This window comes from Anomaloglossus baeobatrachus, chromosome 3 (genome assembly GCF_048569485.1).
Source record: "Anomaloglossus baeobatrachus isolate aAnoBae1 chromosome 3, aAnoBae1.hap1, whole genome shotgun sequence".
In the NCBI taxonomy this organism is placed as follows: Eukaryota; Metazoa; Chordata; class Amphibia; order Anura; family Aromobatidae; genus Anomaloglossus; species Anomaloglossus baeobatrachus.
This window is the reverse complement of record NC_134355.1, coordinates 322,510,529-322,524,214: the sequence shown is the minus strand read 5'-3', so window position 1 is coordinate 322,524,214 and position 13,686 is coordinate 322,510,529. Positions and strand designations below refer to the sequence as shown.

General features: G+C 44.4%; 1 protein-coding gene across 2 annotated transcripts in view; it reads right to left on the bottom strand.

The window, feature by feature from the left end:
* The window catches only part of TUBE1 (tubulin epsilon 1), a 90,308-nt gene that overhangs the window by 33,622 nt on the left and 43,000 nt on the right, over positions 1 to 13,686 (bottom strand). For both annotated transcript variants that reach the window (XM_075338334.1, XM_075338335.1), the window contains one exon: positions 4,609 to 4,796. In XM_075338334.1, coding sequence (XP_075194449.1) covers positions 4,609 to 4,796 — 188 coding nt within the window. The remainder of the gene's footprint in view (positions 1 to 4,608; positions 4,797 to 13,686) is intronic.

The window sequence follows — 13,686 nt, the reverse complement described above, 5'->3', positions numbered from 1 at the left end:
GCTGCAAAGGCCGGGGCGAAAGACGTGCCCGTGGCCTCATAGATGGACTTCACCAAGAGCTCTATCTGTCTGTCAGTGGCATCCTTCAGTGATGAGCCATTTGCAACAGACACAACGGACCTAGTAGCCAATTTGGAGACTGGAGGATCCATCTTGGGAGAATGAGCCCAACTCTTAACGACTTCAGATGGAAAGGGGTAACGCGTGTCAGTGTGACGTTTAACCCAGCACTTGTCCGGGACCGCTCCGGGTTTTTGGACAGCATCCCTGAAGTTAGAGTGATCAAAAAACGTATTGCGTGTACGTTTGGGGAACCGAAACTGGTGTTTCTCCTGCTGAGAAGCCGACTCCTCTACAGGAGGAGGCGGAGGAGAGCGAACCAGCACCTGGTTGATGGACGAGATAAGATCATTTACTAAGGCGTCCCCATTAGGAGTATCAAGGATAAGGGTGAAGTCAGGGCCAGAGCCCTGAGCTCCCCCGTCCGCCTCGTCTTCCTGAGAGTCCTCAAGCTGTGATCCCTAGCAGCGTGAGGAAGTCGGGGAAGAGTCCCAGCGAGACCGCTTAGCCGGTCTTGGACTGCGGACCGGGCAGGGGTCCTCCGCCTGAGACGTAGGGCTCAACCTGGGAGCGCGCTGCGGCGCTAACCAAGCGAGGCCTGGATGAGACAAGCTACAGGGTCAGGGCCTGTGAAAGGTCCGGTCTGGACTGCAATGCCTCAAGGAGCTAAGAAGACCATTTGATCATATGAAAATGACTGAGGGCCAACACCTGTGACTCTGTCCCTGCAGCTGCTCAGGGGGAGCAGGGGGGTCTACATGAGCCGAGGGGTCCACCAGTGCCCGAGGCTCCGGCTGAGCAAGCGAGGCAGGAGTCGAGCATTGCTCACAGTGAGGGTAGGTGGATCCCGCAGGTAACATAGCCCCACAAGAGGTACAGACCGCGAGAAAAACCTGTGCCTGTTGTCTCCTAGGAGCGTGACCACTGAAGGTAAATGTGAAAAGAAAAGGGGATACAGTCTGTCCGAACAGAAATATATATAATATATACATATGTATCTGGCACCCTAGGGGGACCAGTACCGGGTGCTGTGTTCACCCTGAGCTCCCCTGAGAAGCACCCACCGGCAGAATGCCAGAAAATGGCCGCCGGAGCTCTCAGGGGAGGAGTGGGGCCGAGGGCGGCGCCAGCAAAGAGCGGGAGTCTGGGTTCCCCACAGTGGTCAGTGAGGGGGGAGGAAGACATGCAGGATGTTCCAGCCCTCACATCCGACGTCATGTCGGTAATCCCGCCCTTACCCCTGACAGGCAGGCCCGAGGGCGGGATTTTCGCGACTAGGCCGCGGTGAAGCCGGGGACTAAATTTGAGGCCGCGCCCGACCAGCAGGCCCGGTCGGCGCGGAAGTCCACCTGCTTCCTCAGTTTTACAACTACCGCGGCTTCCGGGAAGAAGGTGCGCTCCCTGTACAGTCCCCAATGGGGACACAGAGTACCTTTAAGTAGCAGGGCCCGGTCCCTGGGGTTGAAGAGGCTCTGGTCCGGCAGGTTCCACCAGGGGCTGCGGATGGAGCACGGTCCCAGCAGATGGATGACCGCTCAGGTCCCACTTCTCCCAGCCGCATAAGGGATGGTGAAGGAGACGGCCTGTGGCTCCAGCTTCCATACCCGCAATGGGTACCGTCTGGGGTCCCCACAGTGGTCAGTGAGGGGGGAGGAAGACATGCAGGATGTTCCAGCCCTCACATCCGACGTCATGTCGGTAATCCCGCCCTTACCCCTGACAGGCAGGCCCGAGGGCGGGATTTTCGCGACTAGGCCGCGGTGAAGCCGGGGACTAAATTTGAGACCGCGCCCGACAAGCAGGCCCGGTCGGCGCGGAAGTCCACGTGCCTCCCCAGCTTTACTACTACCGCGGCTTCCGGGAAGAAGGTGCGCTTCCTGTACAGTCCCCAATGGGGACACAGAGTACCTTTAAGTAGCAGGGCCCGGTCCCTGGGGTTGAAAAGGCTCCGGTCCGGCAGGTTCCACCAGGGGCTGCGGATGGAGCACGGTCCCAGTAAATGGATGACCGCTCAGGAACCCACTTCTCCCAGAGCCGCATAAGGGATGGTGAAGGAGACGGCATGTGGCTCCAGCCGTTGTACCCGCAATGGGTACCTCAACCTTAACAACACCGCCGACATAGTGGGGTGAGAAGGGAGCATGCCGGGGACCCCGTGGGGGTCCTCTTTTCTTCCAACCGACAACTAAGTTATGAGAATGCATGAGTGGATGTGTGCCTCCTTCCACACAAAGCATAAAACTGAGGAGCCCGTGGTTCACGGGAGGGTGTATAGGCAGAGGGGAGGGGTTACACTTTTTAAAGTGTAATACTTTGTGTGGCCTCCGGAGGCAGAAGCTATACACCCCAATTGTCTGGGTCTCCCAATGGAGCGACAAAGAAATAATGTTTTATAGTCTGGGCTGTTGTATGAATATTTTGGCCGAGATTTATGAAAACTGGCGATGTTCATGCCAGTCTTGATGAGGGGGTGTGATGGAATCAGCGGTGCCCGACTCATTATGAAGTGTATGCTTCATATCGTGAGCGTTTGACAAGTGGCAAGCGATTCCATGCCCTCCCCACAAATCTTACTATAGTAAAAGGATTGGAGTAAAATTTCTAGCTTAAAGGGATTCTCCAAGAATGAGATAAAATTCAATTCAAACTGCAGCCTGTCCTAGTTATGTCTCAGGATAGGCTGCACACTGAAGACTTAAAGCTCCCAAGACCCATGCTTCAACTGAAGGGCTTTATCACATAATCCTCAGTCGGTGGCCAGGAGCAGGGTTGTGCTGTGCGGAAAATATAGGTTTTGCCCAGATTGTGCTAGACAAAGAAATTTCCAGCTCCATCCTCCTCCTCCTATTGGGCCAACAACTTTATAGCAGTGCACAGAGAATGACTGAGCCCAACTGGAAAACAATTAAATATTGAAGAGGATGAAAATGTAGATAAAACCCCATTGTGCGCTCAACAAAGAAGAGATACCGACCGAATACAGAATGTGTGATACAGCTCTTATGAGTTGAGACACAAGTCTTGAGAACTTTGTATCTTGTCTTCAGCCCCTCCTGACATGTAACTAGGATGAGCTGCAATTTGAATTATATCACAGACACCATTTTATCAAATTCTGGGAGAACCCCTTTAACCCCTTCATCAACCAGTGATTTTTCATTTAAGTTTTTTCCATCCCTTCTTCCATGAGCATAACTTTTTTTTCCGTCAAAATAGCCATAAAAGGGCTTGCATTTTGTGGGACGACTTGTACTTTTGAATGACACCATTCATTGTGCCACAAATTGTACTAAAAATCAGGGAAAAAATCCAAGTGCGGTGAAATTGGAAAAAAAAGTGCAATTCAACAATTATTTTTGGGGGTTTTATTTACCATGTTCACAATATGGCAATCCTGACCTGGAAAAATTATACCTCAGGTCAGTACGAGTTTGCAGATAAATAAAACTATACATATTTGCTAAGTGGTGAAAAGAAATGTTTCCAATACAAAAGATTTGTACTTTTGTGGCCATTTTCTGAGACCCGTATAGTTTTTTAAATTTTCAGGATCTGGGGTTGTGTGATGGCTTATTTTTTGCACCTTGAGCTAATTTTTTAAATATACCTTTTTTGGTAGATGCGATGCTTTGATAACCTTTTATTGTAATGTTGCGGTCACCAAAAAATGTAACTTTGTATTTTGGAATTTTTTCCTTGCTATGCAGTGTACCGATCAGATTAATTGATTTTATATTTTGATAGATCGGGCGTTTCTAAAGACGGCAATACCAAATATATAGATTTTATCTTTATTTTTGTTAAATGGGGCAAAAGGAGGGTGATTTGAACTTATGTTTTTTTATTTTTTCATGTTTTTTTTAAAAACTTCTTTTAACAGTATTTATTGATTTTACTAGTTCCCTTAGGGGACTTTATACCTGTACTTTCCAATCACATGTCCTGTAAGGAAAGATGCTTCAGCATCTTTCTGAACAACAGAAATGCTGATCTCCCATGAACGTTTGCACTTTGCCGGCGTTCATAGGAACAATGCTGTGACAGTGACAGATGACCCCCAGCTGTCATGACTACCCAATAGCACTCCATGATCACTTCATGTGGATGCCGATGGCGGCAAAGAATTGCACGCTCCCCACTGGAGAGCGTTAAATCCTGCTGTCAGAGATTGACAGTGGGATTTAACTAGTTAACAGGCGCAAGTGCAGCCTGTTAAATGCATGTTGGCTGATCAGATCAACTGACAGGTGCAGGGAAAGATTCGAACCCGCATTAAAGGGACAGACACGGCCTTGGACATACCAGTATATCCAAGTTTGTGAAGGAGTTAAGTTACACCAGAACTCGTTGTGATAGATGAGCTGTAGTGTCATGCCCATTTTGGAGGGGCTGGGTGAAAATGTTGTGAAGCTGCCCAAATTTGCAAAGAGTGTGCATCTTTTCAAAACAATTCTGCCAAAATTGCTTTGATGGAAAAGGGTATTTATATTTTTAAGTCAAAGCATTTAATTACAAAAAAGGAGGTAAAAAAACAAACAAAAAACCCACTTGATTTTCTATGGGCAGCACGCAGTCGGCATGTTCTGTAAGTTCCTTCATAGCTAAGACACTGTTGTAAGGAGATGTGATAACGTCATCCTCGGCTGAGGGATAGACAGATGTGACGAATCTGTATACTTCTGGGAATTCATCCTGTAGTACATTCAGTACATATGTACCCAAGCCTGAACCAGTTCCTGTAGCCCAAAAGAAACGACAAAATAAAATCAGTAGAGCATAAAAGCTAAGACCTGTTAGGTCCGGTCACTACTGACATGACATACATTTCAGATGGTGAAAGATACACACAATTCCACAGCCTACTGTGAGTTTCTATAGAGCCGGACAAATTATGTTCAGATATCCCCTAGGCTATATCCACACGCTGCAGTTTTGTGGTCACAAAAAACTGCACCTTGTCCCGGACAGCTTGGAAATGTAAAAAAAAAAAAGCTTGTAATGATTTAGTGTTTGTGGTGCGTTTTTGGTGTGCTTGTTAACTCTGATTTTGATGCGTTTTTTTTTGTTCTGAAAAATAAGGATGGGTGGACCGGACTGTGAAGTCCAACCCTTGCGGGTTCAAAGGCACCCGTGGCGGTTTGACAGTCGGGAAATAAAAAAAATAATCAAGTAAAAATAAAGAAAAAAAATAAATAAATAAAGTGAGCGCGATTTACTTACCGAGTCATTGTACACTGCTCCCACGGCTGTTCATTCTTCTTCTGGGGCCACTCAGTAGGCTCATGCATATTCACTGCTTCCCCCGCCCACCAGCATCTGTGATTGGTTGCAGTCAGATGCGCCCCCACAAACGACAGCATGTCTGATCACAGACCCAGACTCGGATCTATCGTGGTATAAAAAGAAATTTAAAAAATTGGCATAGGGTCCCCCCATATTATGATACCCAGCACAGATAAAGCCCACAGCTACAGGCTTTAGCCCCCAGTTGTGCGCTTATCTTGGCTGTGTATCAAAATAGGAGGAACCGCTTGTGTCTTTATTTTTATTATTTCAATAAATAATTAAAATAAACAGCGTACGGTCCCCCCCAAATTTTGATAACCAGCCAAGATAAAGCCAGAAAGCTAGGGGCTGGTATTCTGAGGCTGGGGAGACCCACTGTTTTTGGGTGAAAGAGGGTCTTTGTAATTTAGTCCAAATAAAGGATTTTTGGGGTGTTTGTTTTTATTTCTTTTCACTTATAGATTAGTGATGGGGGTCTCAAAGACACCTCCCATTTCTAATCTAGGCCTTGTTGGGGTTGTCGCATCTTATGGATGCAACAATCCTGGGCGGCTGTACGCTGCTATTTTTATGCTGGGGTCTCCCAAGAACCATGGGTCACCCCAGCCTGAGAATACCAGCAACCAGCTGCCTGGCTTTATCTTGGCTGGTTATCAAAATTGGAGTGGGGACCACATGCCGGTTTTTAAAATGATTTATTTAAATATGAAAAAGGAAAAAAAAAAAAAAAAAAGCCGCATGAGGTTCCTCCTATTTTGATACACAGCCAAGATAAGCACAGGGTTAGGGCTGCAGCCTGTAACCATGGCTTTATCTGTGGTGGGTATCATAATATGAGGGGACCCTATGTAAATTTTTTAATTTATTTATTTTCATACCACGATAAACCAGAGTCCGGGTCTGTGATTGGAAGCGTCAGACACTGTGTCACTCAGTGTGGGGGCGCGTCTGACTACAACCAATCACAGATGCCGGTGGCTGGTGGAAGCAGTGAATATGTATGAGCCTAATGAGTATGAGCCAAAAGAAGAATGAGAGGCCGCAGGAGCAGTGTGACAGCTGCGCCGGTGATCGGCGAGTATGAAGTGCTTGCTCCTACCCCTTTACACCGGATTCTAGTCCCATAGATTATATGGGGACAAGCATCCGGCCAGATACCAGGGATCAATTCCCCGTCGACCCGAGTCGGCGGGGGATTGAGTTGTGAGTCCTCCCATCACTAGTGAGCAATGCAGGGACAAAACGCAAAAAGATAGAACATGCAGCAGTTTGTCAGAAGTTTGTGACAAATAAATTGCAGACAAAAAAAAAAAAACTGCAATGTGTGCACAGCAAATCTGAATTCTCATAGACTTTGCTAGGAAGTCAAATGTGAGAAGTTTCCAATAACAAAACTGCACCAAAAACCATGGGTAAGACACGGCAAAAATCGCAACGTGCGCATGTAGCCTTAGGGGTGCTACTGCGATATCGTCGGGGGTCAAATCGAAAGTGACGCACATCCGGCGCCAGTAACGACGTCGCAACGTGCAAAGCCTAGGAGAGAAGATGAACGAGCGTGAAACAGCCAAAAATTGGTGATCTGTGTCACGTCGTTCATTTCCATAATTTAGCTGCAGCGACAGGTACGATGTTGTTCCTCGTTCCTGCGGCAGCACACATCGCTGTGTATGAAGCCACAGGTGCGAGGAACATCTCCTTACCTGCGTCCCGCCTGCAATGAGGAAGGAAGGTGGGCGGGATGCTTACGTCCCGCTCATCTCCGCCCCTCCGCTTCTACTGGCCGCCTGCCGTGTAACGTCGCTGTGACGCCGCACGACCTGCCCCCTTAGGAAGGAGGCGGGTCGCCGGCAAGAGCGACGTCGCAGGGCAGGTAAGTGCATGTGACGCTCCCGTAGCGATAATGTTCGCTACGGCAGCTATCACAAGAGATCGCATCTGCGACGGGGGCGGGGACTATCGCGCTCGGCATCGCTACAATCGGCTAGCGATGTCACAGCGTGCAAAGTACCCCTTATAGTGTGTGCATGAAAAGTAGTAAGATCTGATGCACAATGCAACCATTGTAAACGTGGCAGGTTTTCCATCCAGGTAAATTCAACTTTATTTTTGATATGTGGTAATTTAACTTGAAGTTTAGAACAGCAGGAAAATGTAAAACAGGGCAGCATACAAGTAATCACATAGTAAAAAGATAGAAATGTTGGTATCTTGAAACATAATTATAATGTCTTTTTTTCTCCTAAAAATGTGAGACATATTTTTTTTTAAAACAAATAATTCTAAAGTGACAAGCACTTCAGCTGCAATGTTACAGATATCTGCAATGGAAGAACACAAGTTTTTTCTTGTAGGAGTAAGGGTACCATCACACTTTAGTGACGCAGCAGCGATCCCACCAGCGATCTGACCTGGTCAGGATCGTTGCTGCGTCGCTACATGGTCGCTGGTGAGCTGTCAAACAGGCAGATCTCACCAGCGACCAGCCCCCAGCCAGCAGCGACGTGCAAGCGATGCTGCGCTTGCACGGAGCCGGCGTCTGGAAGCTGCGGACACTGGTAACTAAGGTAAACATCGGGTATGGTTACCCGATGTTTACCTTAGTTACCAGCGCACACCGCTTAGCTTAGCGTGTGCAGGGAGCAGGAGCCAGCACTGGCAGCGTGAGAGCTGCGGAGGCTGGTAACGAAGGTAAATATCAGGTAACCACCTTGGTTACCCGATGTTTACCTTGGTTACAGCTTACCGCAGGCTGTCAGACTCCGGCTCCTGCTCCCTGCACATTCAGGATTGTTGCTCTCTCGCTGTCACACACAGCGATGTGTGCTTATCAGCGGGAGAGCAAGGATAAAAAAACGAACCAGGGCTGTGTGTAACGAGCAGCGATCTCACAGCAGGGGCCAGATCGCTGCTCAGTGTCACACACAGCGAGATCGCTAATGAGGTCACAAAAAACGTGACTCAGCAGCGATATCAGCAGCGATCTCGCTGTGTGTGAAGTACCCCTAATACAGGCTGGATGTGAGCTGTGTGTGTACCCATTGTGCTGCTTATCTATAATCTGTGTGTGGTAGCCCGATACAAAAACCACAGTTTTAACTCAATTTGAGTGAAATTTTGCATGACCCGTATTTAACATCTCACTAAAAATACTGAGAACATTAAAATTTAAAATCTCCCCTCTTTGTGATATTTGGCTCTATAGGAAAAAAAAGGAGAAAATAGGTGTCTGTGTGTTGAATGCAAAACCAGTTTGTGCCCAAAAGGTCTAAAAGAATTAAAGCGAAGGCGCCCAAACAGTCGCTCTTAACGATGCAGCAACCATATAGTTGCTAAGATGGGGCAACCTGATAACTTGCTCTAAAGTCTGTAATTATAGTATTATAAATTATTATAATTATTATTATAAATATTAATTATACTGTTCACAACCAGACATTATTTCTGAGAATTGCCTCACAGTAAGATTGTCCTGGTTGCCTATAGCCATTGCAGGTTACTTGGGCCTCGTTTTTGAAGATTGCCTCACTGTAAGATCGTTCCGGTTGCCTATAGCCACTGCAGAAGTATCTAGGGCATCATTTATGAAAATTGCCTCACAGTAAGATCATTCTGGTTGCCTTTAGCCACTGCAGAAGTTACCGGGGCCTCATTCTTAAAGATTGCCTCACTGTAAGATCATTCCATTTCCATTTAGCCACTGCAGAAGTAACTGGGGCCTCATTTATGAAGATTGCCTTACAGTAAGATCATCATTGTGGTTGCCTATAGCAAAAAGAAAGCAACTTTCAGCATTGAAGCTACTGAGGTAAAGTGAAAGCTGACCTCTGATTGGTTGCTACGGACAACTAGAACAATCTGACAGAGGCAGTTTCCATAACTGAGATTTGAGATCCTTCAGGATACAATGAAGGAAAAAATATAGTCCAAGTCACCCCAAATGTAGATGATGGTGCCTGTGATTTTTTAGAAGCACATAATCCTGCTGCTGTTTCAGCGTGTTCAAGGCATGAAGGAAAAGGATCCAGCTTCCAGAAGATTATGTGCAGATAAAATCCACTGTTTAATAAACTTTTTCTTAAAAATGATATAAATCTTTGTATTCCTCACATATATAAACAGTGGTCACAATCAGTGGCAGACACCACATGTGTTTCGATCCGAAACTGATCTTAGACTTGGTGAATATGTCAGTCAGTCCACACGAAGCATTTAAGCAGAACCAGTCATTAACAATGATTAATGACATATGTGTTAGTGGACCAACACGTCTAAAATTAAAAAACAAATGTTAAAAACATTCTGCAAAGACCGGAATATATGGACCTAGAAACGGAACAAATCAGAACAAAGTGTGAATATTTTGTTCATTCTTATTATTTAATAGTGAATAAAGACTTTACTTTTGAAATTGAAACTAAATAAGGCTAGTACCTGGGTTCCCAAAGAGAAAATCCACAGTGCTTCTCTATTTCATAGCACCTGTTCCCTGTCTCCCCCGCGAACATGTTTGTGTGCTGTTTCTATGGCAAACACTTGAAAATCATTTGTATTACGTTTATGAACATTGATGAAGTGTTTAGCCGCATTTGATTTATTTCTGCCTGTATTGTCCGATATGTCATGTACGTGTTCTCGTACTCGGCATTTTAATTTTCTCTTTGTACAACCAACATATTTTACATCGCATGCTTTACAATAAATGATATAAAATGACAAAGTCAAAGTTACAATTCAAAAAACTATGAATTTTGGAAGATCTGGTATGATCACAATGATCAAATTTATATTTTTTTTTATAGAAAATGTACAAGTTTTACAGGGGAAGAAACCGCATTTAAAATATCCCTTAGGCTAGGTTCACATTTCCGTTGTTTTGCATCAGTCACAATCCGCCGCTCTGATAAACAACGCAATGCGTTTGGCGGATTCAGCTGTTTCCCATAGACTTATATGAGCGGCGGATTGTGACTGATGCCCTTGCGTTGCATCCTCCGCCCGACTGATCAATCGTGGTTCGACTGACCATCCTTAGGATTTCGCTGCGCATGCTCTCGCTCGGTGGCCGAACAATCAGCTGATCGCCCGGCAGCCGCCTTCTGTGAGCGATCAGCTGATCACCCAGCAGCCGGCTAATGAGAGCGATCAGCTGATCACCTGGCGGCCGGCTTCAGTGAGCGATCAGCTGATCACCCTGCGGCCGGCTGCTGTGAGCGACCAACTGATCACCTGGCGGCCGGCTAATGAGAGCGATCAGCTGTTCGCTCTCATTAGCCGGCCGCCGGGAGATCATCTATTCGGTCTCAAAAGCCGGCGGCCGGCTATTGTGAACGATCAGCTGATTGTTCTCTCTCTCATGTTTTACAACGGAATCCGACAATGAGTTCTTATTCTTGTCATCCGTTGTACAACACATCAGTCACAAGCGTCAAGCAACTGATTGTGTGAGTAGATTAGGTGAAAGATATTGACACAATCTGGGCGCTTTTTTGAAAACAATTCTAATTCCATTATTTAAAATTAATTAACTACAGGATTTTCCCGAAGTAGGTATACATTTTGATTAACAATATTAGAAATTGCTCTGAAAGAGCTACTATAAGAACCAAAGTGGGAATATTGGAATTGGTAGATGTGTTTGAGTAATTAGAATTTTTAATCAATGTAGACCGATTTTTTTTGGGCAACAATATTTTTAGCTCGCTTAAGAGACCAAGGATAATTTCTATTGGTGAGACGTTGTCCTATATTGGCTGTCTCTACCAAAAACAAGTCCTGATTGCTACAATTTCTTTTAGCTCTCCTACAGGGATGGATCTGACTGTGTGAGCAGGGTGGAAACTACGTGCACTTAGAATAATATTCCTGATGTAATTATATGGAAATTTTTACTAGCTATTTCAAAATTATGCTGTCTAGAACGTTCCAGATCAAGAAAAGTGATGGTGTTGGGTGGGAGGAATGCGTAAAAAGGTATGTTAAAGTCATTAACATTAGGCTAAGATACAAATGATGGTATAAGATCGGGGTCACCCCCCCCCCCCAATACAATGATCAAATCATCAATGCACCTAACATACCATATCATGTGCTGAGAAAAAGGATTCTGATTATTGTAATTGAAACATTCCTCCCACCACGCCATAACCAAGTTTGAAACAGAAGGTGAAAATTTGGCACCCAATGCTATGCCATTTTAAAATATGGGTGAGCAAAAATGATAAAACCTAGTGAATGAAATGGCATGATTCAGGTGTGTGAATAGTGTATTTTTTCAAATGATATTCTACTGCTAAAATTGCAACATGGTGTGGTGTGCTAGTGCACAATGAATTAACATCACATGTAAGCCAAGTTCAATTTTCAGACCATTTAATTCCATTGAACATTTCAAGGATATCTCTGGAATCTTGTAGATGTCTAGGGATACGTAAAATAAAGGTTGAAAAAAAAATCCAGCCATTCACCTAGCCGCCCAAACATAGAGCCTATTCCCGAGACAATAGGTCTCACAGACAAAGGAGAGGTTGATTTATGAGTTATAGGTAAGGTATGCATAATGGGAATTACCGGATATTCAACTATCAAATAATCAAATTGTTATTTGAAAAAACTCCAAGCGAAAAACCTTCCGAAATAATATCCTTGGTTTTCTTAAGAAAACTATAGATGGATCAGCAGGTAGTGAAACATACACCTCAGGATCGGGTAATACATTTTCAATGGAAGATATATAATCATCTGTGTTCATAACCACCACTGAACCGCCTTTATCTGACATTTTAGTGGTTAGATCATCCCTGTCACGTAAAACTTGTAGGGATTTACATTCAGTGGTAGTTAGGTTGCATTTACTCACATTCACAGAATTTTGTAATTTATTCAAATCCCTTATGACACTTTCCTGATATTTATCCATGGCTGATGTTTTAGCTTGAATCGGATAATACCGAGTATTTTTAGTTCCAAATTCAGAATGGCCACAAGGATTTGAACAGCTAGAATTAGTTGAAGATAAATCAATTAGATTGATAAGACTATTTTGCTGCTTAAAGTTCAAATTTTTTAATTCATTTTAGATATCACAAGGATTCTCGGTAGTGAGCCTAGAGTCAGAGTCTGAAACTAATGTTTTTTTTTACTAAGATATTGCAAATCAAACGATTAATATCTTTAACAGTGGAAAAAATGTCTAACTTATTGTTTGTGGGTGCAAAGTTTAATACTTTAGATAGCAACTGATGATCCGAAAAACTCAACGGGGTGGATGGAAGGTAAATAACATTTAGGTGGCGCTGTTGTGGCTCCTCTATTGTTTCCTCTGGCCACCTTCCATTTCTGTCATCTTTTCACCCACCCAGTCTTGTGCGTTTTTTGGCTTCTTGGGAACTTTAGATTTCTTGAAATAGCTGGGTTGTGATCTCTTGGGAGTATGTTTGTCATCAATCCTGCCAATTGAAAAATCTGAAGACTCCCAATCTGAGTAGGAAAAGGTCACGTGAGATCTTCTGGAGTTATTAAAACTATGATTATTTCGATTTTTCAATATGGATCTAGGGGCGCTGTTCCCTGGAATAATCATCATTTGTGTCTCTTTCAAATTTGAGTTTCTTGTATGCAACAATTTAGTTTTCCAAATTTTCAATTTTAGATCTGATGTCTCTTTGGAAATTATTAATTTTCTCCCCCTGTAAGGTAATTTTAATGGCGTCCGTATGTGTGGTAATATCTTCCTGTAATTTCTGTAGTTCATCATTTTCATACTTTTTGATTAATGTAATTCATTTAATTGAGCAGTCATACACAGAATGCAGTTCTATTCAGTTCTGATGCTTCCTGAGAAAATTGTGGTGGGTATTTTCTTGATTTTCAAACCACAGGGGATCATCTCCTTATGAACATAATTGTTCAGCGTGGCTTGGTCCCACCAAACACGAGTTTCTCGTAGCGACAGCCTTTCTAATTCACGCATATGCTCTTGTAAACCAAACTGAGTAGCTGTGACAGGTTCATTACTTACAAATAACTTAGCAGCACGAGAGGACCTATTAGATCCATTCAAATCCATACTGATCTGGTCAAATCATGATGCAAATACACTGTTGTGACATGAACAATAAAGTGGTCATGTGAGGAATAATTTGATCGGGCACGATGACAGTATGTCATATGTGTAAAGGCCACTTTACATGCAGCGATATAGGTATCGATATCGCTAGCGAGCATACCCGACCCCGTCGGTTGTGCGTCACGGGCATATCGTTGCCCGTGGCGCACAACATTGCTTACACCCGTCACACATACTTACCTGCCTAGCAACGTCGCTGTGACCAGCGAACC